This window comes from Rhinichthys klamathensis, unplaced genomic scaffold (genome assembly GCF_029890125.1).
Source record: "Rhinichthys klamathensis goyatoka isolate OS25496 unplaced genomic scaffold, OSU_Roscu_1.1 h1tg000165l_1, whole genome shotgun sequence".
Taxonomy (NCBI): domain Eukaryota; kingdom Metazoa; phylum Chordata; class Actinopteri; order Cypriniformes; family Leuciscidae; genus Rhinichthys; species Rhinichthys klamathensis.
This window is the reverse complement of record NW_026606697.1, coordinates 1,276,619-1,301,604: the sequence shown is the minus strand read 5'-3', so window position 1 is coordinate 1,301,604 and position 24,986 is coordinate 1,276,619. Positions and strand designations below refer to the sequence as shown.

Below are 24,986 nucleotides of genomic sequence, written 5' to 3'. Positions count from 1 at the left end.
CCTTAAAACAGTACTGGGACATCTTTGGTATTTTCACAAGGATTTAACTGCTTGTTGTTTTCTCTCGTTCCTAGAGCGATAAGCTACAAGAGCAGCAGGATCTAATAGCAGAGCTTCACAGTCTGTTAGCCCAGCCTGGTGGAGTGGGACTGCTCCACCTGAAACAGAGACCTCACACTGCTCCTATCCACTCACTGCTGCTGACATCCGACAGCTCCGGCCGCCTCACTCCTCCCTGCGACAGTGATGTGGGCAGAAGCCTCGCCAGACAGGTAATTGATATGTTTTGATTTGTCTCACAGCATCCTCGGCCGCAAACACGCATTAATTTTAATTCAAGATACAATACACAGCTGCCGCCACCTGGGCTGAGCTGTTAGTAGTACACAAACATCTTCAAACAGTTGTCACACACGCTCGCTGTCTAATTCTGTGTTTTTACTTACCCACATATTCTCTGATCCAAGCAAATTCTGCTAATTGCCAAGGTAACGCTGTGATTTCTTAACAGACAATTATACACCATAAACCCACTTTTGATGCTTATTTTTCAAGCCTGTTGTATGACAAGCTGGCATTTGATGTATTGTCTGGAGACAGGGTTATTTATTAAAGCAATAAGCCATGAGCGGCTGTGTGTTAAGCCTTGTTTGTGCTTTCGCTTGGCACCAGCCATTCTCCGAAACGACAGATGGCAGTGATGAGAATATATCAGCTGTAACAGCAGCAATGAAGTAACTTGCTGAATTTTACAAGTTGCCTATATTGTTTGTTCACTATATAGTATTTGTTACTTATATTATTTGTTTGTCTTTATTGAAAACTAGTCAATTGCAAAAGGAGGATAAAACAACAGAAACACATAAGTTTACAGTGACTTTGGTTCACATTCTAGTGTTTATATTTTACAGCCCTAGTCAAGATTATTAATGTAATCTAAAGCTACTGTTCAAACGTTTTATCAGAAGTCTTTTTATTTTATTTTATTTTATTTTATTTTTTAAAGAAATTAATACTTTTATTCAGCAAGGTCATTATGTGACAGTAAACAGTTTTTCCATTGTTACAAAAAAATCTGTTTCAAATAAATTCCTTTTTAAAATTAAAATATATATGTCCACAAAAATATTAAGCAGCACAACTTTGTTTTCAACATTGATAATAATAAGATCTTTCTTGAGCTTGAGCTTTCTTGAATGATTTCTGAAAGATCATGTGACGCTGAGTAATGATGCTGCAAATTTAGCTTTGCGTCACAGCCAAGGGAATCAATTTGAAATATATTAACATAGAAAACAGTTATTTTAAATAGTAATAGTAAAATTTTCTTATCAGATAAATGCATGGTGAGCAAATGTTTTGAGCATTAATATGAATTCAAATGATGTGCAGTCGTGTGTGTATATCAGATATTTTACAGTATATTTGGTGCCCTAACAACCCCAAAATTATTAGAAATTCGAATTATTATTCAAAATATTTTTAGTTCATTAAATATACTAATAAAATAAATTATTCTGCCAAATAATATAGTTCATTAGCTTTATTTTTGTTGAAATTGTAGATATATAGATTTAGCGCATTAATATGAATTCAAATGATTTGCGGTCGACATTTTTTTTTACATTTATGCAAACTGTTTTTTAGGTTGAAATGGGTCCGTCAGTGGACAGCAGCTCATTTTCAGACCAGACCCAGTGGGACAGCGGACATGGAAACGCATACTATGAAACTTCTGGAAAAGGAGTGAACCGAGATGAAGACGGACATGTTCAAACCACCAGAGATAAACGCAAGTATGGAAGATGGTATTAATCATAATGCTGATGAGAAGGTTAAAGGGGCTATGTGTAAGAATTTCCATGTATTGATCACTTTTTTATTGACAATGTATGGTCCGCTTGTATTGAAACTTAAAAAAACGAGATCACCTTCGACTTTCTAGGTTGTCTGTGAAAGCCTTCAGACTGAAGGACTCGACATGATGCTGGTGAATTGCAGCCCAATTGCTATAATCAGGTGCTTTCTTGACTGCTGTTTTCTCACCGCTGTCATTTTTGTTGTGTGTTTATTTTGTTTAGAGGAAAGCACACAGAACATATTTACATATTCATCTATACGTCGTTCTCAGCAGTGTGGACGGCGTCAGGATGTTTTTTAAAAGTATATCACTGCAGAGATATTTCCGAGTTCTTTTTACTTTTAACCAAAAAAACGAAAAAGTACTTCGCCGTGAGTATATCTGGGTCATGAATCACTTTCAGTCTCTTATGCATTACATGTGTACAGGTGTGAGCACGAGGAATAAGTTGCTGGCTGCAGTTCACTTAACAGCCACTGGTGTCGCTTATAACAAGGGTTTCTGAATTTTACATATAGCCCCTTTAATTGAGAAGAAATGGCTATCTACTGTATTTAGAAATCTGTTTAGCATTGCCATTTTTTTGTCAGATCTATGAATGTAACCTGGACGAAAAAAGAAGCTCCATTGCTCCAAGGATCTTCTGCCAGGGCTCCGCTGCCTCAGGCGCTTGGGCTTGGCCATCCTCTGGGCATACAATGCACAAGACGCACATGTGAGTTAAACATCCTTGAAAACATTTGACAAGCCTTGAGGGTCTCAGTGTTTCAACGACGGACTCCGACCCACAGTAGTTTCTTTCCAGCATTCAGTCAGTTCACTTTGATTTGTTTTGATTGATTCTCCAGCTAACAGCAGCATTGGCGAGAGCTCTGTGTGGGAGAGCGTGAGAGGTTTTGGAGGTGAGTTCTGCTCGGAGAGAGGGCTTCTCCAGGCACAGCAGAAGATCAGGGAGCTCTCCATCACCATCCGCATGAAGGAGGAACTCATTAAAGAGCTGGTCAAAACAGGTGAGATCACTGGGAAAACAGTACTAAAATAAAAGTCAATATTAAAATAACATAAAACATGTTTTCTACAGTATCTGTAGTATAGAGTACAGACTCAAATACCTGAAAATGTTTGTGTGCACCTATTATTATGATTGCATTAATCTCAACTGGAAAAGCAGTTTACGTGATTTATATATATTTTTTTCTATTGCTTTCAATTTGTTTCTTTAGTTCTCTATTTTACGACTGCCTGTGTTTACTTAAAGGGGACCTGTAATGCCCCTTTTTACGAGATGTTATAAGTCTTAGGTGTCCACAGAATGTGTCTGTGAAGTTTCAGCTCAAAATTCCCCACGCATCATTTATTATACCATGTTGTACATTTTTGAGTGAAAGGAAAAACATGCTGTTTTGGTGCATGTATCTTTAAATGCAAATGAGCTGCTGCTCCCCACCCCGCTTTCCAGAAGTGGGCAGAGCCTTTATAGCTCATGCCTCGGATACTCAAACTAACAAAACATCTGTTTGGTTTTGATCATCACCTCTATCACGGCCAAGCTCACGTGGCATTGCAGTTCTTCGTCATTATGAACGTTTTCTTATTTGAATGCAGTTATTTGCATAAAGCCATATCAGTTTAAACTTCTGATATATGGTTTCCTGAGCGCACACACCCAAAACACGTGCACAGAAAGCTTCCTGTCAGACAGTGCGTCCCGTGAGTATTAAACTAATTTCTCTTTCACATCTTATTGTGCTTAAACTGTCAAATACACTCAAGATTATGTCAAAAACACACAAAGTTCACAAACGCAGTCGGTTATGTCTGTGGGAAATGTATATTAGATCTGTGTATTAAAGTGACGCAGCGTAATATACAGTTCCTACTCCTGTATATGCTGTTAATATGGTACAAACAACTAAAGGAAAACAGAAAATCACTCACTCCTCTTGATTAAAAAGCTTTGTGTCTTTGTAAAGAATACATTTCTTACTTGAATGCTGCTGTTAAATGCTCTGGCGAGGTTCAGTTTCAGGTTTATGGGGAAAATAACAAACGGGGTGGATGGATTTTTTCCACAATAGGCTGATTGTGTACACACACTGCAGACACATAAATATGTTCAAAAATAATAAAGTGAATTTTTACATAATAGGTCGTCTTTAATTTACTGAATAATTACTAAGAAAAACTGTTTATTTAGTTGATGAAATGCAATCATACAGTCTTTTTGAATTGTATAACAAAATATAAAGCCTCACTTATACTTCATAAACTCACTTCAGTCCCAGAGTTTGTTGTCTGCAATAATCCAGAGGCCAATGGAAAAATCCTATCAGATCTTCCAGGTTGGCCTATAAAAATAATGACGTATCCGTCGTGAAATACGTCATCCCTGCAGCATTGTATGCGCCCAAACAATTTGTAATGACTAATGAATAAAATCATTAATAATGAATAATGAAAAAAGTATTAACAACCAATTCCACCATCTGTCTGTGCAATCAGGAACCTTCATCAGTTGTACCGCTTTACAGCAGTGAAAAACACATTTCTATTAAACAAAATGGCAGAGGTCACAGAGCTTAGCTACAGCGGAAACATTCACGATACAAGTCCAAAGCGTGGGAGCATGTTATATTAAATGCTTTAAAAAAGCTCATTGAGTTTCATGTGCCCAGTATTTTGTGACAGATGCTTGTGCTGTTTAATGTGCTTGAGAGCTGCTTAAAGGATATTTTATGGTTACAGTCTTATCTGTACCGGTAAATGTTCACTTTTATTTTGCATGAAGACACCCCAACTCAATATATCCAAGCATGTATGCGAACCGCTAGGTCACGACTCCAACAGATGGCACATTCTGAATGAGCATGTGAACGCCGTCAGCGTTAATCGCAGGTTCGCGTTTAAAGTCTGATCATTTCGACGGAGGTGAATCAATCAAAATTAACTTTAGCTGGAAATAACATTATTCAAGAACCGCTTTAAAACCAAAACAATCTCTGTTACCTTAAATTATATGTTTATGTCTGTAAAGCTGCTTTGAAACAATCCATTGTTAAAAGCGCTATATAAATGAAGATGACTTGACTTGACATTTTAATGAGACTTATGATTTGATTTAGATATCCAAAAAGAAACATATTGAATTTTCTATAAAATTCATTGTTTGCATTAGAAAGTGGCACAACAGTAGCAGCTCAATTTAAACATATACTACTGTTAAAAGGTCTGTGTTGGTAAGATTTTTTCAAATGTTTTTGAAAGAGGTCTCTTATGTTCACCAAGGCTACATTTATTTGATAAAAAAAACTGAAGAAGAAAAAAACTGGCAGTGATATTGTGAAATATTACAATTTATTGAGTTTAAAATTGTCATTTATTCAATGTAAACTGAATTTTCAGCATCATTGCTCCTCTCTTTAGTGTCACATGATCCTTCAGAAATCATTCTAATATGCTGATTTGGTGCTCAAAAAAACATTTCTTATTATTATCAATGTTGAGAACAGTTTTGCTGCTTAATATTTTTGTGGAAACTGTGATATCTATTTTTCAGGATTCTTTGATGAATAGAAATATATTAAAAAAACAGCATTTATTTTAAATAGAAATATTTTGTAACATTATGAATGTCTTTACTGTCACTTTTGTTCAGTTAAACGCATCCTTGTCTTCTAAAACATACAGACCCCAAACTTTTCTCATCGTCCGTTGAGTTTATCATTATCGGTGTTCTGTAATAATGATCACGTCCTGCCTTTCTCTGTAGGTAAGGATGCCCAGGCCATGAACAGGCAGTACAGTTGTAAGATCACTGAGCTGGAAGCCGAGGCGGAGCAGGCCCGTGCGGAGCTTACAGAGGCACAAAAGCAGCTGCAGGACCTGGAGGTTCAGGGTGGCCGTAATGCCGCTGACCGCTCTAAAGCTCAGGAGTGCAGGAGGAAAATCGCAGCTGCACAGAGCAAAGTTCAGGTCTGTGTCTGGCAGCTTTGCCTTGCCGAAAGGCATCATTATGGAAATCTCTTTTGAGTGATCTTTCTCTATAAAGGTTTTACGGTTGTCACAATATCAAAATTTTAGTAATTCTACAGCATGAACTGAAACCATAATAAAAGGAGAAGCAAAGACACAAATGACAAAATATAGAAAAAATATATAGGTATATAACAGCATTAAAGTCACACTATGTAAGATTTTTGGATCAAAATATTCAAAAACCACTAGAACAATGTTATTTTTTGTTTATACAATTATATTTTGTTGATTTGTGTACTTACATTATCCCACATGTCTAAGAATGTTTAAATCCAGAGAAATAAGCAGTTTTAACCAGGACACGGACCGTCCTATCAATGACCCGCGTTACCCTCGATTTCCGGTTATATTTTGTAGAAACCATGGAAACACCAGAGACACTTTAATATATTATGTGTTTTATTAGACAGGTGATCAACTGTTTGGATATATTCATTGACTGAAAACTAATCATTGTTATACTGCTCAACATAGTTAGTCATTTTGTTTAAATCTCGTTTTCTTGATTTACCCAAGGGGGTAATCCACCAGCCGGAAACTGAAGCCTCCCTGGTGGCCGCCATTGGTTAGCAAGCCTTCACCTGCTGTTAGCATTCCATTGACTCCCATTCATTTTGGCGTCACTTTGACAGCGAATAACTTTACATCTGAGGTGTTTAAAGACTCCATTTGTCCATTGTTTATTTCTAAAGAAACACGACAATGTATAAAAGGCTTCATTACCTTGTATCTTACGTTATGGCCCCGTAGAGGCCTTTTTTGTAAAAATAGGCTAACGATTGCGTCATAACCACGCGACTCTCTGTCGCACAGTAGAGAAATTACCGTATAGACAGGAGGAGAAGCTCGCGGGCAATCGGGGGGACGTAGAGGCATAAAGTCAAGGGAGAAGCCCATAGTGAGTCATAAAGTTGATCCTGCTCATGGACAGCTACTACTCACGCTCTCAGTCTCTGCAAGATTCGGAAGGGAATGATTCAGATTCCTCTTGGCACAGCTACTAGAAGACTTACAACTGTCAGACAGGTTGCTCACGTCACATCTATGTCGTCAAGCTCAGTTTGAGCCTGCGCAGTACGCTCAGCCATCAGGAAGTGAGTGCTTCTAATTGACTTCACTTTTCTCCGTTGAAGTCTATGGGGTCGCTGTGTCCATTTCTTTTACTGTCTATGGATTTACCCCGAGTACCATATTTACCATGCCTAATATCGATCTAGCTCACTGCAGTCTGCAACAAGTGTCTCATACAGTAGCCGCCAAACGAACAAGCTACTAAAGAGAGTAGCTTTATAACAGCTTTCAACACACTCAAATGTATCTAATATGATAAAACAGCTCTGCGTTACCCGACATACGCATGACTGGAAGAAACGGAAGCGGCGTCTGCAGCATAATAAAAGCTCCACTGCTCTCCAGCCGTGTGTCGCACTTGTCTCTCATTAGTAATCGCTCCAACGGCCTTGTTAACGTTAATAAATCTTTAATACATTACCGGTCATCCATGAATATGATTTCTGCCCGAGTCCTGTCGTATTCTCCACTGGCTGTAGAGCTACGCCTTTGTTTTGAATAAACAACCTCTAATGGTGAAAAATTACATATAATTCTGTATATTCTGGTTTTACAAATTCAATGCAAAACTCGATTCTTTCTGTCAATGTAAATATAGCCCTGCACATGTGCTGTACCTTCAGGTGTTGAAGCAGAAGCAGCGGGACACTGCGCAGCTGGCCTCCCTGTCTGCGCAGAGCGAGCGCCGTGTGCTGGAGCTGGAGAGGAACGTGCAGAACATGAAGCAGCAGCAGGACCTTCTGCAGCGCCGCCTGCGAGAGGAGAGCCAGCAGAAGAGACGGCTGGAGAGCGAGATGCAGAAAGGAAAGCACAGAGTCAAGGTGAGCCGACTCGCTGTGCGATTGACCTCAGTGCTGCGTTCGGTCTATTATCGGCGCAGGTGGGGAACGGAGCCTGGGAGAAATCCAGAGTACAGATGTAATTGAAAGTGAAGTGTGTAATTTATGCTTCACTAGCAGTGGAATTGCAGAAATAATTATTTCTAGACAAGAGGCTGTGGTTTTTCTTCATAAAATATAAAATGGACTACCGTTTAAAATTGTGAGGTTCAGTAAGATATTTTCTGAAAGAGAGAGAAATGAAGTGACTGACTTTAGAAGTGACGGTCAAAACATTGATGATGTTACAAATATTTTTTTAAATAAATGCTGTTCTTTTAAACTATTCATCAAAGAATCTTAAAAAAAAAATTCCACAAAAAAATATGGATTCATCATTGGTCATAATAAGAAATGTTTCTTGAGCAGCAAATCAGCATATTAGAATGATTTCTTAGGGATCATGTGACACTGAAGAAGACTGGAGTTATGATGCTGAAAAATCAGCTTTGCATCACACGAGTAAATCATATTTTAAAACAGATTAAAATTGTAATGATATTTCACAATATTTCTGTTTTTATCGTATTTTTTTTAAATGGATGCAGCCTTGGTGAGACTTCTTTGGAGACATGAACAAAAACGCAAACTTTCGAATGTTAGTGTATAAAATTTCTTCATAAAATATAAAAATGTGGCTATTTTTCTGTCTTGTTCACTTCAGATCAGGCCTTTCTTTGTGTGGTGCCGCTGGTGTTGCAGAAATTATTCATTTAACGGTCTTTTTGGAGTGTTCATCGCAGGTTTTTTCCCCCCCAGTTCTGTTCTGTAAGGGCCAGCATTAGTCATTTTTGTTTCTGTATTCTGAACAATACTAATCTACAGAGAACCCTCAGCCTCCCAGTTATTCTTGTTTTTCAATAGTGAATGATTTACCAAAGAGCGTCTTTCTCTTTCTCAAAGGAGCTGGAGATAAAGAACGAACAGCAGCAGAAAATTCTGAGGATTAAGACGGAGGAAATCGCTGCCTTCCAGCGACAGAGGAGAAGTGGAAGTAACGGCTCGGTCGTATCACTAGAGGAACAGCAGGTGGGTTCAGACAGAAAAACGAAATCGTGCTCTTTTCATCAAACCCTTCCCACAGCTATTACCTAGCAATAAAATATTATTTTTTAGATCTGTTTACTCAGACATGGTGTTTAATAGTTTGACTGACGTTCCAAAGACTTTTATTATTGTTTCCTTGTGGCTGAGGGTATATTTCAGTAGCTTGTTTCAACAGTTCATTTTGTTGCCCAAATCCCTCTTAGCCTGATATTGATACAGGTTTTGTATGTTATTTACCTTGAAGCAATGCATTTGCTATTTCTAAGGTCATGGTTGTGGGTTTGATTTCTAGGGAATTAACATATAGTTAAAATGTATACCTTGAATGCAGTTCCACTTTGAATAACAGCATCTGATGAGTAAACCCTTATGAAAAGAAAATATATCCCTATATATATATATATGTCCCTATATATGAATGATCAATGTCTTTAATGGTTTAACAGTATATTTGAAAATATACAGAATAATATATTGTGGTAATATATTAGATTTAGAATTTATTGAATAATACATGAGGAATTGCCGCTTTTCATATATTGAAAAATATGTAACAATATATTTACTAATATATCATAATAATGTATTATACATAATTTTATATTCAGTAATACACTTCATAATATATAGATGTATATGTGATCAGATATGGTACTGCATGTGTAATAGATTGCAGCTATATTTACTCATGCAGCATAAACACACATATATAGAGAAATATAAAATGATAAATATTTTTTAATCATTTACATTAGTTAACATCATTTTGAGCTAGTTAACTAAAGCACAAGCACACCTGCATGTACTTAAGTATTTAGCCAAGAGACAATCACAGTGCTGAGGAGTGCACAGCCATTACTTTTAAAATATAGTAATTATGGTCTTGATGGTGTTTGGCCAATCATCAACCTAACATCGGGCTCTACTCAACAGCACAATAGTAACCCCAAAATCTCAGAAAACCTTTTAAATTCCAAAATAATAGAACATTAAACACTAACAAATCTCCCCCATAAATAATATTGAGCAAAACACATTAAATAACACTTAATTTCAATCAAAACATTTGCTCTCCTTTAACAGTCAGAAGAAAAGCATGCTGGGAACTAGAAATCTGTTGTAACTCATTCCGTAAATGTGTGCGTATATACTGTATATGAAGACCTCCGATGCAAAAACCTCTGTCAAAAATAAGATGATAATAATATTGTGTGAAGGCTCTCCGCATATAGTATACGTTCATCAAATACTTTCACTTCAAACTCTCTAAATCCCAGCCTCAGCCCATTTAGAAATGCCTCTACTTAGGTAGAAACCTACACATAGGAGCCTGATAAAAATGTTAATATTAAACAAAAACTTTAGATGGACTTAGAGGCTTTTGCATCTGAAGCCTTCATATGTGTCAACATGCATTTACATTTATATGGGAACGTGTATGTGCAATATACATATGTACACAATATAGGATAACATTTTGTGTATATTACATGTAATGCTATTTTTGTCTTCATTTATAAACATTTTATATGTATTAATATATAGCCATACATGGTCAGTGCATATTTTGCAGTATATTGAAAAATAAAAATATAAGCACTAGTTTTCCATATATGGAAATGTAATATTTTGCAGTATATTCCCATTAAAAAAAAAATTCCGTAAGGGAATGCAAAACGTTTTTTTTATCATGTGACGTTTCAGAAGCAGTTCCATGTATTTAATATATAAATAATTGCATTCAAAATATCTGTGGTTGAGCAGAAGATAGAGGAGCAGAAACGCTGGCTTGATGAGGAAATGGAGAAGGTTCTGGGTCAACGGCGTGGACTTGATGACCTGGAAGGAGAGCTGACCAAGAGAGAGGAGATCTTAGCCAAAAAAGAGGCCTTGCTCTTGGAACGCAGTGGCTTGGAATCCAAAAAGCTTCGCTCTAGTCAGGTCTGCGTAAACTTTGTGGCTTTACTTCGTCCCATCATCCACCCCTTTATGAGTCTTTAAAAGTTGGTATGGTCTATTTTCTCTGCAGGCTCTCAGTAAAGACCTGTTGACCTTGTCGAGCCGAATCGAGTCTCTGGAACGAGAGCTCACTGAGAGGAACGGTCTTCTGCGTAGTGGCAGTGCTCAGGACTCTCAGCAGATCAGACAGGAGATCTCCAACCTCCGGCAGGAGAAGGACCAGCTCTTCAAACAGAGGGTGGAGCTGGACGACAAACTGAGACAGGGCAACCTGCTCTCTCCTGAGGTGGAATCACTTTGATTTTCAGAATTGTAGAAGTACTTCCCAATAAACATTGTTTGAATGCGTTAGAATTTTGAAATTCCCATCCAGATTTGTTTGCATCATTTTATAATTTACAACATTATAATTCAGAGGCCGGCTCACACAGAACATGTTTCTGCGTCTCGTTTGCATGCTTCAGAATTTTAGAATTATTAAAGTTGTAGGGTTAGGATGTCCTAGCTAACTTAAGGCTGGAATACACTACACTTTACTTTTAATACACTAAACTTTTTCCCAGATTTTTGCCCCAATTTCGGTAGTCGAAATTGACATTTCATTTAAAATCATGTAGTGTTTGATGTGCGCACACTCAGATTTTTTAGCTTTACACTATGATTCCATTCAATCAAAGGATATGAAACATGTTTGATATTTTACACAGATCTTAGAAAATATTGTTTTCTTTGTCATGCGTCTCCTAGCAGCAAGGTGCATGTTTCTGCGTGAGTTTGTTGTGTTTGGGATGACTTGAAAATCTAGTAATGTGTGATTCTCAGTGGTTTAGTGTATGATGTTTTTCTCTGTAAATATATTAACAGTCAGCAAGAGTATGATGCCTCAGATTTTAAAAGTTGTGTAGTGTATTCCAACCTGAAATGCTGTAAACATTTAAAAATTCTAAAATTTTGACTTTTGGAATTAGAATATCCTAGCCAAATTTATGCTTTAGAGTTTTCGAATTCTAAAAATGTAACTTCTGGAATTAGAATAGCTAACCAATTTTATGCTTTACATTTTTTTGAAGTCAAACTTGGAATTCTTAAAAGTTTTAAGAATTCTAAAATTTCAACTTCTGAAATTGAATTTTAGAATTCTTAAAGTTTTAAGAATTCTAAAAAATGTTACTTCTGGAATTAGAATATCCTAGCCACATTTATGCTTTACAATTTTAGAATTCTTAAACTCTTAAAAGTTTTAAAACTTCTAAAATTTTAACTTCTGGAATTAGAATATCCATCCTAATGTATGCTAGAATTTTGAAGTCAAACTTGGAATCAGAAGTTGAAATTTTAGAATTCTTAAAACTTGTAAGAATTCTAAAAGTTTAAGAATTCAAAAATTTCAACTTCTGAAATTTAATTTTAGAATTCTTAAACTTTTAGAATTCTTACAAGTTTTAAGAATTCTAAAATTTCAACTTCTGAAATTAGAATGTCCAAGCCAAATGTATGCTTTAGAACATCAGAATTCTTAAACTTTTAGAATTATTTTAAGAATTCTAAAATTTAAACTTATGAAATGATAAAGTCCTAGCCAAATTTCTGTTTTAGAATTTTAGAGTCCTGCAACTTTTGGCATGAAAACTTCCAAACCAACCTTGTTTGCACGATGTGCAAATTCCATTGATTAAAGCTGCCCTGTCCTCTGTTAAACATCAGGAAGAGCGAACACTGTTCCAGTTGGACGAGGCCATTGAGGCTCTGGATGCTGCTATCGAGTACAAAAACGAGGCGATCACCCAGAGGCAGAGGCAGTTGCGGGCGTCAGGGAGCATGCTAACCCAGTGGGAGATGAACCTGATGGCCAAACTCTCCAACCTGTCCGGCTCGGAAACTAGAGCTCTGCTTTGTAAATACTTCGATAAGGTCAGACGGCATCCGAGTTTCCTCAGATTAATCTCATTTACCTTCTTCGTGAAGTTATAGGCTGACACTTAAGTGTACTTGTTTGTGGTGGTGAGTTGTATCCGAAGAGGTGCGATCTATTATCGTTTCATTTGGCAGACCAGCACTGTAAAAACTAGTGGTACATTTAGGCTGATTCAGCTGTTGCTACTGGAACGGTGGGTCCATTAAAACTCATTCAGTCATCAGTTATTGCTCTCAGTTTATTGTACTCAACATGTAGGAGTAGACATTTCTTATGGTGGTAATTGTTGGTTTCTAAACATAAACATAGAAACAATTAATAGATTACAAACACATCTGCAGATCTTAAACCATACATCTGATATCAACTTTAACAATTCAAATGAATATAACACCAAAGAGAAACTATACATAACTAGAATTCAATATATCATATCAAACACAATCCTTTAAACAAACAATCAGAAAGAAACTTACATTGTCAACAACGCAACAATTCCACACAGACCATGTATGAATGGGGGAGACGGCTTCTTATATACAAGCAAACTGAGACTGAAGCATGATTAGTTAGTGGCAACAGGTGATCTTATCAGGACTCAATCAGCCAATCAGATCTCAGCAGGATTTTCTACAGCCGCCCCCAAATATGTTAACATATTTGTATCTACAGGAAATTCATACAATTGGATGATCCGTATCAGTCAATTCAGAAAGAACAATTAGACGGCTGACAGGACGAATTAAAGATTTCCCTTTGCTGAAGATCTCAGCAACTCTCACTCTTCCATCAGGACTTGGCAAAATCTTACTAACAGTCCCGATAGGCCAGTGTCCACGCGGAAGCTGAGGGTCCACAATCATGACAATGGCAGAAGGAGCAATAGGATTACCATCACGTTCCCACTTTTGACGAGTCTGAAGACTTGGAAGATAATCTCGGACAAAACTGACCCAGAATCGATCCGCAAGAACTTGACTGTGTCTCCACTTTCTACGAGTAAGTAGTTCTGAATCTGCATACATCACTTGTGGAAGAGAGGCATCTCGCCGCCCCATCAGTAGGATATTTGGGGTGATTGGATCAGGGTCTGAAAGATTTGAAGACACATAGCCAAGAGGTTTTGAGTTTAGCAACTCCTCAATTTCAACGAGCACTGTATACAGAACTTCCTCTGAAACTACTTGTTTTCCCAAGACTGCTCGTAATGCCGTCTTAACAGACCGTACCTCTCTCTCCCAAGTACCTCCAAAATGGGGGGAATATGGCGGATTAAATGAGAATTTAATTTGCTGTTGGGCAAGTATCTCCTGAAAGGAGGGACTAAGCTGCGAAAATGCCTCCCGGAGTTCTCTTTCTCCTCCCTTGAAATTAGTCCCTTGATCAGATAATATTTCATGGGGCCTACCTCTACGGGCTACAAATCTTCGAAGGGCCATAAGGAAACTGTCAGTATCCATACTAGAAAGTAGTTCCAAATGAAGACATCGGGTCGTCTGGCATTTAAATATAATGCCCCACCTCTTCTCATGTCGGCGACCTACTTTGATGGTTAAAGGCCCGAAACAATCCATACCCGTCGACCAAAATGGAGGCTTATACAAGCGAAGTCTGGAAACGGGTAAATCAGCCATTCTGGGAACTGAAGGCACACCTTTCCACTTCCTACACTCAAAGCATGATCTCTGGATTTTCTTGATTAACTGTCGCCCTCTCAGAACCCAGTATTTCCGGCGAAGCTGGGCGAATACTCTTTGTGGTCCGGGATGATACAGAGTTGTATCATAGTTAGCAACCAAAAGTTTGGTTACATGATTCTTAGGATCTAAGACAATTGGGTAAATAGCTTCAAGATCCAAATCCTCGCTTTGACGAAGACGTCCACCCACTCTTATTAGCTCTGTAACGGGATCATACTCTGGTGCCAGACCAACTAAACGGCTGTGCGAAGGAACTCCATGACCATCTTTAAGCAGCTTATATTCCTCAGGGAAATCTTCCATCTGGGCTTGACGCAGGATATATACTTCTGCTTCAGTTTGAGAAGGTTTGATCTCAGCTCCCAAGTCCAACGAGAGGTTTTCAACAGTTGCTGCAATCAGCTCTGACCAGGTATTAAACTGAGACTCACTAGACTCTGGAGAGTTAACTGGTGCTTGATTAAGCCCACAAAACAAAGGTTTTCTCAGCTCTGTCCCAACCTCCTCTGTCATTAAGGCTGGAGATTTTGGCCATTGCTGATGGGGCAAATAGAGAAAGGTAGGTCCTTGAAACCAAGAACTATTTGCAGACAATTCAGCAAGTCTCTTGCCTCGAGTGATGTCATCTGCTGGATTACTGGCAGTGTCAACATATCTCCACTGATCCGGTCTAGTATAATCAAGAATCTCCGTAATGCGGTTTGCCACGAAGATCTTGTACCGACAGGATTCAGACTGGATCCAGGTCAACACAGTTGTAGAATCAGACCAAAGTGTCACTTTTTGAACAGCCAAGGTAAGTTCCTTTTGCAACAGGTTAGCTAGCTGTGCCCCAGTCAGAGCAGCACACAGTTCCAAACGAGGAATAGAAATGGTCTTCTTCGGTGCTACCCTTGAACGAGCCATGACCAGAGATATAGAAATCTCACCAATTCCATTTCTCATATGCAAGTAGGCAACTGAACCATATGCCTTTTCGGATGCGTCGCAGAATATGTGAAGCTCTCGGATGACTGGATCTTCCCTGTGGGTTTTTTGACCACACCATCGAGGTACTTGGATCTTGACCAAATCTGGCAACTCTCCTTCCCATGCCATCCAGGCGGTTTTAATCCCCTCTGGGATATCTGGATTATCCCATCCTCTATTAGGTTTCATCCACAATTGTTGCAGAAGAACTTTAGCACGTGTCGTAAATGGAATAATGAAACCCAGAGGGTCGTACTGACGAGCAAGTACCCGATATACAACCCGCAATGTTAGGACAGGATACTCCACTAGACGGTGCTTGTAGCTCAAAGTATCCTGCAAGCAATGCCAACTGAGCCCAAGAGTACCCTCGCACGGATCGGTGCAATTATGACTTAACCACAAGTCAGTGCTTACTGAACGAGCTTCTGTTGGTAAGTGGTCAATCACAGAAATATGGTTACTGGCCCACTGCCGAATCTCAAAACCGCCTTCAGCCAAGGAAGAACGTAAGTTCATCAGCATCTCCTTAGCCTCTTTAGTAGTTGGAAAACTTTGTAGGCAATTATCCACATAAAAGGAATGCATGACAGAAGATTGCACATCTTGAAACTCAACAGGAAGGCTCTGAACACATTTCTGGAGCACATAGGTCGCACAACACGGACTACATGTAGCACCAAAAGGCAAAACCTGCCACTCGTAGACATCGGCTGAATCATTTCTTCTCATATTTCGCCACAAGAAGCGTAGCAAAGGCGAATCAGAAGACAAGAGGCGGACTTGATGAAACATGGATTTGATGTCTCCACTTATAGCAACTTGATGTTCTCTAAACCGAAGTAAAACTCCAATCAAGGAAGGGCCCAGTACCGGTCCAGGTAACAAATAGGCATTCAAACTCTCACCTCGATACTGATGGGAACAATTAAATACCACACGATGTTTGCCATTATGTTCCACAAGATGGTGAGGAATGTACCAAGATTCATCTCTGAGGTCAATCTCATTTGGTTTCAGTTTCTTAACACATCCAGCTTCAATGAGTTTCTGAATCTCATGCTCATAGATAGCTGCATGATCAGGATCCTTGGCTAGTTGTCTCTCCATTCTACGCAAAGCTGGCATCACTGCCTCCGGAGATGCTTTAAGGAGAGGTGCATTCTTGACACGAAGTAAAGGAGTCGCATATCTTTTGATACCATTGATTTCTTCACGCTTTGTTTTCTGGTCTAGACACTCGATAGCATCCTTATCTTGCTTAGAACGCAGAGCATGCTTAGGATTCTGAGAAAAAGGAAGTACGTCAACTTGCCATAACTTCTCCACATCGTTATGCAATTGGTCCATTGAGCGAGAAGCTTGGAAGAAACACTGAGTCTGGGGATTTGTCTTTTCACCCAAAGAAGTAGGTCCTTGTAATGCCCACCCCAGTCGAGTATGCAAAGCTGCTGGACTTCCAGGTGGTCCAAAACGTACTCGCTCTTTGGGGCTAAGAAGGTGAGGATGATCAGCTCCCACTAGTAGCAAAGGTTTAACTTTCTGAAACTCCTCCAGAGGGAGGCCTCTTAGATGTTGGTAGCGTCGCTGTAAGATTTGCACAGGATAAGTCTGTTCGGGTAAATCAATCATTTGAGCAGTAAAGGCACCTTGTATCTGGTATTTACTTTGCTTATGAGAAGCTGGAGATATGGAAAAGGAAACTGTTGCACCTTCAATTTTCTCTGTGTCTTGCCGAATGGTTCGAAGAACCAATGATTCTGCCGCCCCATGAAGACCTAAACTCTCTGCTGCAGAAGACATTAGCATGGATCTTTCTGAACCATCATCTAGGATGGCATATGTCTCCAGAGTATTTCCTTTGTGGCTCAGAACTACCTTCACAATTTTCAGAAGAACAGAGTTAAGGCCACTTGCTCGGCTCAAATAGAATATCCTAGAGTCTGGTTTGCGAGCATTTACTTCATGCAATACTCCTAAGTGACGATCCTGACACAACGGACATTTTCCTCTTAAGTCACACTTGGATGATCTATGGGCCCAACCACATCTCCAACAACGATTGTTGTCAACAATCCATTTCCGTTTGGCTACCATATCAAAGCTCTGAAATTCAGGACAATGACTGAGATGATGATCCTTACTGCCACAGTATGCACATGATGGTTTAAGGCCCTCCTTCTTGCCCTGTCGCTGATTAATTTCATGGTTCGCAGTTTCAGTGTTCCTTTGAGTGGGATAAACTTCTTGACTCACACCATGAAGGAAAGTAGCTGTGTGGTATTGGCTCTTGGTAGGCCTTCCTTCTCTTACCTGGAACTTCTTCATACCTTGGTGTTGTTCAAACACTTGGGTTGCTAGATTCTGACAATCTGATTACTCTTCTAACCAAACTGAGAAATTCACTAAGTCATAGGACTGGTCTGGTCGGGTTGTTTTGGCATATCTTGCAAAACTAGCAACCTGATGTGCTGGAAGTTTACTGAGTAACTGATGGACATGGGATGCACATGATAACTCCTTTGCTCCTTCTTCATGATCCCAGGATTGAAGCATTCCCACAAGAGCTTGAACTCGTACAGCAAATGCGCCAAATCCAGCAGAATCGCCTGAACGTACAGCGGGCAAGTTCTTAATAGTAGCAATCTCTCGGAGCACCAGCTGGGGTTGTTGACCATATCTCTTCTGTAGAGCCTTTAAGGCCATGGTATAAGGCTGCGAATGATGGGCATAAGCTAAGGCAAGAAGTCGAGCTGCATCCAACTTCAAATGATCCAGAAGAATATGGTACTTATATTGCTCAGTTTCCTCTAAGGGTAACAAATTCTTCAGAGCCATATTCAGCATGGCAAACTCTTGGGGGTCATCACTCTTCAAATTTGGAAATGAAAGTCGCTCAATACGGGCTGACCTGGAAGGAAGTAGAGCTGACATAGCTGGGTGGGGCACATTCACTGCTGAATGAATAGACGTATGCTGATCAGGTACCATCATCTGAATTCCATTTGGGGAGAATGCAGTTATTTGATTCACATCTCTTTGCTGGCCCTGAGGTGCTGATGCCGTAGTAATAACTCTTGGTGTCAAATGATTCTGTGGCAACATAATGGAAGGGTTATCTTGCTGACGTACAGCTGTTCTAGCTGTCTGCTGTTCTAAGGAAGTTTGATGTAAATGTCCAAGAGAAGTATAAGGAAATCCAACTGATAAATCTCTAGGAGGCAACGTGGCAACTCTAGGAGGAACCCAATTAAGTGGAGCATTTTGACTATGAGATGGATATAATACTGGATAAGGGATATCAGGTAGGTACGGTGGGTTTAACAAGCCTCCACTTGGGAAGTAGGTTGGCCAACTTGGAGGCATCCATTCATGACCGGGCATACAAAATGCATTTCCCTGCATTTGACCAGATGGCAATAAGCTTTGATCCCTTCCTACTTGTTGATCACTTGGATAGAAACTGGGATTCATTTGATGACTGACTGAAGATAGCCATGGAGGACCATTACGTTGTGGCTGGATTAAGCTGTCACCCCTGGCGATGGGATCCATTAAAGGTTGTGACCTGAGGTTTTCTGGTAAAGGAGTTGATGGCCTATTAAGTAGACATGGATCAGAAAGCTGCTGGTGTTGTCTCTCTGATGGCTCTCTAGTGGTCGCTAATGGGATGGTAGGCTGCGCATACTGTGCGGGGGGCAAAGTATTTTGTCCCTGAATCTTTGGTGGTGTAGAAAGCACATTGTCCGGCCTGGTTTGATGTTGTCGCATACATTCACTCAACTCATCCACAATAGAATCTCTAGCATTCATCTCTTCTTGCTGCTTTGCTTGCATTGGGATATGAACTGGGGATGCTTGAATAGAACTGCATTCAGAGCTAGTAGAAAATGAAGAATGTCTTTTCCTTTGCAGATCTTTCATCATTTGTCCCACATCCAACAACATTCCTTTCATTTGTTTAATCTCCTCAGATAAAGACTTCACTTCATTTTGAGTTGCGGTAATGGAAGCTCCTTGTGAGGCAACAAAATGGCTCAAATCCTCTGGCTGATTTGACAATTGTCCAATTGGATGAATTGATGGATTTGACTGAGCCATCATATAATCTTGGTGCCATCTTGGAGGTTTTACGATCCTAGATGAACGTTTAGGTCTCACACAGTCATCCTCAGTCTCCATTTCAGCAGCCTCTCCGGCTCGAAGGACCATGTAAAAACTAGTGGTACATTTAGGCTGATTCAGCTGTTGCTACTGGAACGGTGGGTCCATTAAAACTCATTCAGTCATCAGTTATTGCTCTCAGTTTATTGTACTCAACATGTAGGAGTAGACATTTCTTATGGTGGTAATTGTTGGTTTCTAAACATAAACATAGAAACAATTAATAGATTACAAACACATCTGCAGATCTTAAACCATACATCTGATATCAACTTTAACAATTCAAATGAATATAACACCAAAGAGAAACTATACATAACTAGAATTCAATATATCATATCAAACACAATCCTTTAAACAAACAATCAGAAAGAAACTTACATTGTCAACAACGCAACAATTCCACACAGACCATGTATGAATGGGGGAGACGGCTTCTTATATACAAGCAAACTGAGACTGAAGCATGATTAGTTAGTGGCAACAGGTGATCTTATCAGGACTCAATCAGCCAATCAGATCTCAGCAGGATTTTCTACAAGCACCAGTTCTTTGTCAAACAATAACAACACTTTATCAGTGTTTATCACAGCCGCACGTTAGCTTCTAGTCTGAGTGGTCACATTTACCGTTTTGGCAAATGTAGACACGTTTTCTCACATTATTTTTATATTCATGCTTCCTTTGAATACAACTTATTAGTTTAGCTGTTTAACACATCAGGGAAAGGTGAAGACTTGTGTTTATTGTGTGATTTTGGAACAGCATGCATTGTGAAAGCGCTTTGCAAGTAAATTGAAATATTTGTTTGTTAGCTTGACCGGCCACTCTTTAGCTAAGCATTTGTGTGATATAATGCTTGGTGTGTGTTGAAAAGGTTGTTTGTCTTCGAGAGGAAGAACGGAGGCTGCAGCTGGCTCTAGCTGAGCTGGAGCTGAGAGTCGAGGAGCAGCAGAATTTGCTTGTGTGGTTGGAAGCAGCTCTGGAAAGACAGCAGCTCGAGGCAGATCGCAGACTCACCCAGCAGCAGAAAGAACACGAGAGAAACATCCAGCTTCTGCTGCAGCAGTGCCGAGGTTTGAGTCCTGACTGCTTCATCCACATAAGCACAGACTCAAGAACATTCACTAGATTTATCCTTGTGTTATGCTCTATTATGCATGGTTATAGAACATAGCCAGTGCTAATGTGTAATTAACTGCAAAACAACACTGGAGAATGTATCTCTGGTTTGTTTATAGCAGCTATATTTCTGAACTGGAAATACTATCCACGGATTTGCATTGAGCAAATAAAGTGAAAGTATTGGCGATTTATTGTGTTTCCAGAGCAAATGGATGAGGGTCTGGCTGGTAGACAGCGGCAGTATGAGTGCTTGATCCACAACCTCAGCAAAGAGCTGAACTTCTGCAAAATAGCAAATCAGGAGCTGAACATCAAACTGAGGGAAATGTGTGGCCATGTAAATCATGCTGGAGAACAAAGCAAAGGTGAGAACTGCTCGGAAAACGATGTTAATTTTCAATGTTTTTTTTTTTTAATACTTTAAATATTTTATTCAACATTTTATTTTTCATGTTTTTATTGAGTCATGTTTTTTGTTTTGTTTTACAGTTTCCTCCCCTCACCTTTTTTAAATATTAGGTCTTAAAGGAAACATTAATCTAAAAAAATCTGTTATTTTTTAAAGTGCCCCTATTGTGCTATTTTAAAGTCTCCTAATGTTGTTTTGGAGTCTCCTACAACAGGTTTACATGCATCAAAGCTCAAAACACTGTTTCATTTCCTCATAATATACATTTCCACATCACCACATTTTTCAATGATTCTCAAACGACTCGTCAGATGAATCAATCTCTCTAAATCCGCGAGCTACTCTGCTCTGATTGGCCAGACAGCCCAGTCTGTTTTGATTGGTCTACTGCTTACAGCGCGTGTCTGAAAAAAGAACACCAGCAAGCAAGCGTTTTGCGAATCCCACGTTGAACTCCGAGATTTGAGAAGCAGTAGTCAGTAAAATGAAGGGAAACGGCAAAAGTTTGGGAACATACTGCTGTGGTATCGTGGTAAAGATGAATTTTAACTACTGATTCTTCACAGCTTCATCCTTTGGAAGTGAAAATAAACCGTATTTACTCTCACAGCGTCTTGACGACATGATATCCACACGAACGAGCTACAGCAAGATGTCCTGTCCACGCAGAATGTAGGCGGCCATTATGCAAATGTAGTAAGTTGTGACGTATGAACTTAAGGAAAATATATTCGAAATTCAAACGAGCGGGTTAGAGTCAACTCTTTCTTTTGAGATAAATAACTTTATTTATGATGCACTTTCAGCTTTACAACTTTGCAGACTGTTTACATTCACATACAGCTACATTACACACTGCATGAAAGATATTTTTCAAAAATCCATAATAGAGGCACTTTAAATTTTGTTCTGGCCTATTGTTATTATTAGGGATGGCCCGATACCGATACTGGCATCGGGGATCGGGTCGATACTGTCCTAATATACTCGTACTCGTACTCATAAAAATTTGCCGATACCACGCACCGATACCACGTACATTTTGCAAAACGAAACTGGCCGCCGCGAGTGCTTTGTCGAGGTGAACTGAGGCATAGGAAAGTATAATGTCGGCGGTTTGGGCTCATTTCAAGATAAGGGATGATGACAACAGCAAGGCAGACTGTAAGTTATGTTCAGCTAAGGTGTCGAGAGGAGGGAAAGAAAGTACATCGTTTAACACCAGCAATCTAATTAAACATCTGAAGACGCATCATAGATCTGATGGCCGAGCGCGCGCGCGGGCGGTAATGCACTCACTCTGTGTGTGCGGGTTACGGGAGAATAAAACGATTCGCGGGACTCCCGCAAACTAGAAATATCTATGAATAAAACATAAAAACTAAAAGATTTTTATTCATCTCTTGCAGAAAAGCAACAAGAACAACTACAACAAAATAGAAACGATTTACAGGACAGAGTTTCTATTCATAACATGGTTAAGCGTTGAGCGATGTAGCCAATCACAGACATATGTGTTGATTTCTTGAACGCAATGGCCAATCAGAAGCATTTAAGATAGACTCCCCTCACCGCTCAAAACGGACTTTTTTGTTCAGTGCTGAATTCTGTATGCTGGCAAATCCTCTAATTATAACAAACAAAGTGTGGATATTATGAAAGATTGATTGTGCAGTCAGCTTCATTGATAATAACAGAGATGTGTGAGATCGCGATGAACTGTCAGCTTTTAGGATTTATTAAGGGAGCGCACTTTGCGCGCATTCAGTCATGCCAGACCATGCACGCAGTATCTGCTTGCTTTTATGTTAAATTAACAGTGGTTTGTGTGTTAATACATTTATTATTTTACAAATTTTTATTTATTTTTAGACTTGTTAAAACAAGCAGAGAAGAAAATAAAAACAGTCTTCTAACCTGTGTTCTAAAATAGTCGTCTTCTTTTCTGGGAGCCTATTACTTTTGCGGTAGAAATATCGGTATCGGTACTCGGTATCGGCAAGTACACAAATGTAAATACTCGTACTCGTATCGGTTTGAAAAAAAATGGTATCGGGCCATCCCTAGTTATTATTATTTTTTTTTTTTTTTATACCATCAAAGCTCAAAATATCATAATCAATTAGGAGTTATCCATATGTATGATTATATTCAAGTCTTCTGAAGTCGGTGTGCAAGGAACAGATTTAAATTTGAAGACGTTATCCACTGCCAGAGTTAAAAGATCTCATTTGTGCTTGTGTTTAGTTATAAAATGGTGCCTTAGACAAAAAACATGCCAGGTTTGCAGGTTTCTGACACTCCTCGGTCATGTTGTGATGCATTGCAATGCATTTGGAAACAGGACTTCAAATCTTTGTTTCATGGAATAAATAAAGTAATATTGGGCTGGAACCACATTTGTAATTTTCAGAATTTTAACTTTTTTACCATCTGTTTCGTTTTTTTTACTACATCTTTCCTCAGGTCCAAATTGTGACAGTCGGCTTTCATGTGGGATCCAAGGCAGAGTTACTGAAGATGGAAGTCTGAAGTCTGAGTCGGAAAGAGTTCAGAAGTCAAGAGAAGAGATGCGGGAGCTGGTTCATGCCCCTCTTCCTCCGACATGGAGGCGCTCTTCTCTCCCCACAGAGGACCAGTACAGCATGGAGGAGCTCAGGGAGAGAGCAGCTTGTGAACTGCCAAATAACAGAATAATTCAGCCTGGTATGAATTCCACACAGTGGAGTGGGACAGCCTCCCTGCCCCTCACAAGACCACGGAGAGAATCAAGGAGATCGAGCCTTAACACGGGACCACTTAATTCCAATTCAACAATAATTGATGTTCGGAAAAATCCAATGTAGTAAAGAACTTTGTACAGTTAATATCTTTAGTATCGTTCCAATTTTTTTTTTAGAATACCGAATCTCATTTTCATTGAAAAAAAATTCTGATTGTTTACTTGTACTTTGTTGGTCATCAGTCATCTTTGAAATGTACTTGCTGATGCATTTGGTCACATTTCAAGCACTTTTTAGGGAACTGTTGCAGGTTTCTGACACTCATGGACAACATTTTTGTGAATGTAAAGTAAAAGTTTTTTTTTTTTTTTTTTATAAATAGTGAAATAAAAACTGTTGCATTGACAGAACAAAAACATCTTTAATCAGACCACATTTCATTTGAAATGCAAAATAAATAAAAGATCATAACGAAGCAGCAAGACTCTTAACACATCGCGCTTGCAAGTGAATTTGGAAAAGTTGAAACGAGGCAGCCAGGAGTCGAACCTAGAATCTTCTGATCCGTAGTCAGACACGTCACTGGCCCCCGTGATTTTGTCCAAAGAGCTCATAAATGTAAATATACTGTACATTACATATTTTAAATGTGTTAAATCAGTTAGAGCGGCGTAAAACGTGACGCCGTAAGCAGAGAAGTGTAAATCGCTTAAAACTATAATCTGTATCCTTTGTACGCAGCGACTATACGCGATAGCTAAAAGCGTATTTGCTCATTTTTACTCTCTGGTTGTAACCATTGATAGCCAAGTTGGTTTGTAGTAACATAAACCTGAATTTGAGTCAAAAGACTCATTTGACGGATGACGAGACATTTGACGACTCAAACGTCCTGTTTTGAAAGCAAGTGATCTTTTGTCTGTGTGCGCCCTCCTCTGGTCCATCGGTGGAAGTGATGCTTAATGCTAAAAATAAATAAACGTACGCCCTCTGTCGGTGTCGAAAACAAATTTTTCAACACGAAAGTATGGTGTTTTTTTTATGGATGTTCGAGACTTTAGATGTATTAGTCACTATAGGGAAATGACGAGAATAATATATCAAAGTTCAGTAAACTGTAAAAGTGTTTA

General features: G+C 39.1%; 1 protein-coding gene across 2 annotated transcripts in view; it reads left to right on the top strand.

Annotated features, from left to right (window-relative positions):
- kif7 (kinesin family member 7) overlaps positions 1-24,206 on the top strand; it is a 32,465-nt gene extending 8,259 nt beyond the window's left edge. For both annotated transcript variants that reach the window (XM_056259163.1, XM_056259164.1), the window contains exons 7-19: positions 75-272; positions 1,648-1,796; positions 2,452-2,576; positions 2,710-2,871; positions 5,631-5,833; positions 7,591-7,788; positions 8,749-8,874; positions 10,657-10,833; positions 10,922-11,137; positions 12,556-12,762; positions 20,477-20,675; positions 20,928-21,089; positions 23,600-24,206. In XM_056259163.1, coding sequence (XP_056115138.1) covers positions 75-272; positions 1,648-1,796; positions 2,452-2,576; positions 2,710-2,871; positions 5,631-5,833; positions 7,591-7,788; positions 8,749-8,874; positions 10,657-10,833; positions 10,922-11,137; positions 12,556-12,762; positions 20,477-20,675; positions 20,928-21,089; positions 23,600-23,979 — 2,502 coding nt within the window. In that variant the 3' untranslated portion in view covers positions 23,980-24,206. The remainder of the gene's footprint in view (positions 1-74; positions 273-1,647; positions 1,797-2,451; positions 2,577-2,709; positions 2,872-5,630; positions 5,834-7,590; positions 7,789-8,748; positions 8,875-10,656; positions 10,834-10,921; positions 11,138-12,555; positions 12,763-20,476; positions 20,676-20,927; positions 21,090-23,599) is intronic.
- Positions 24,207-24,986: the final 780 nt, after the last annotated feature.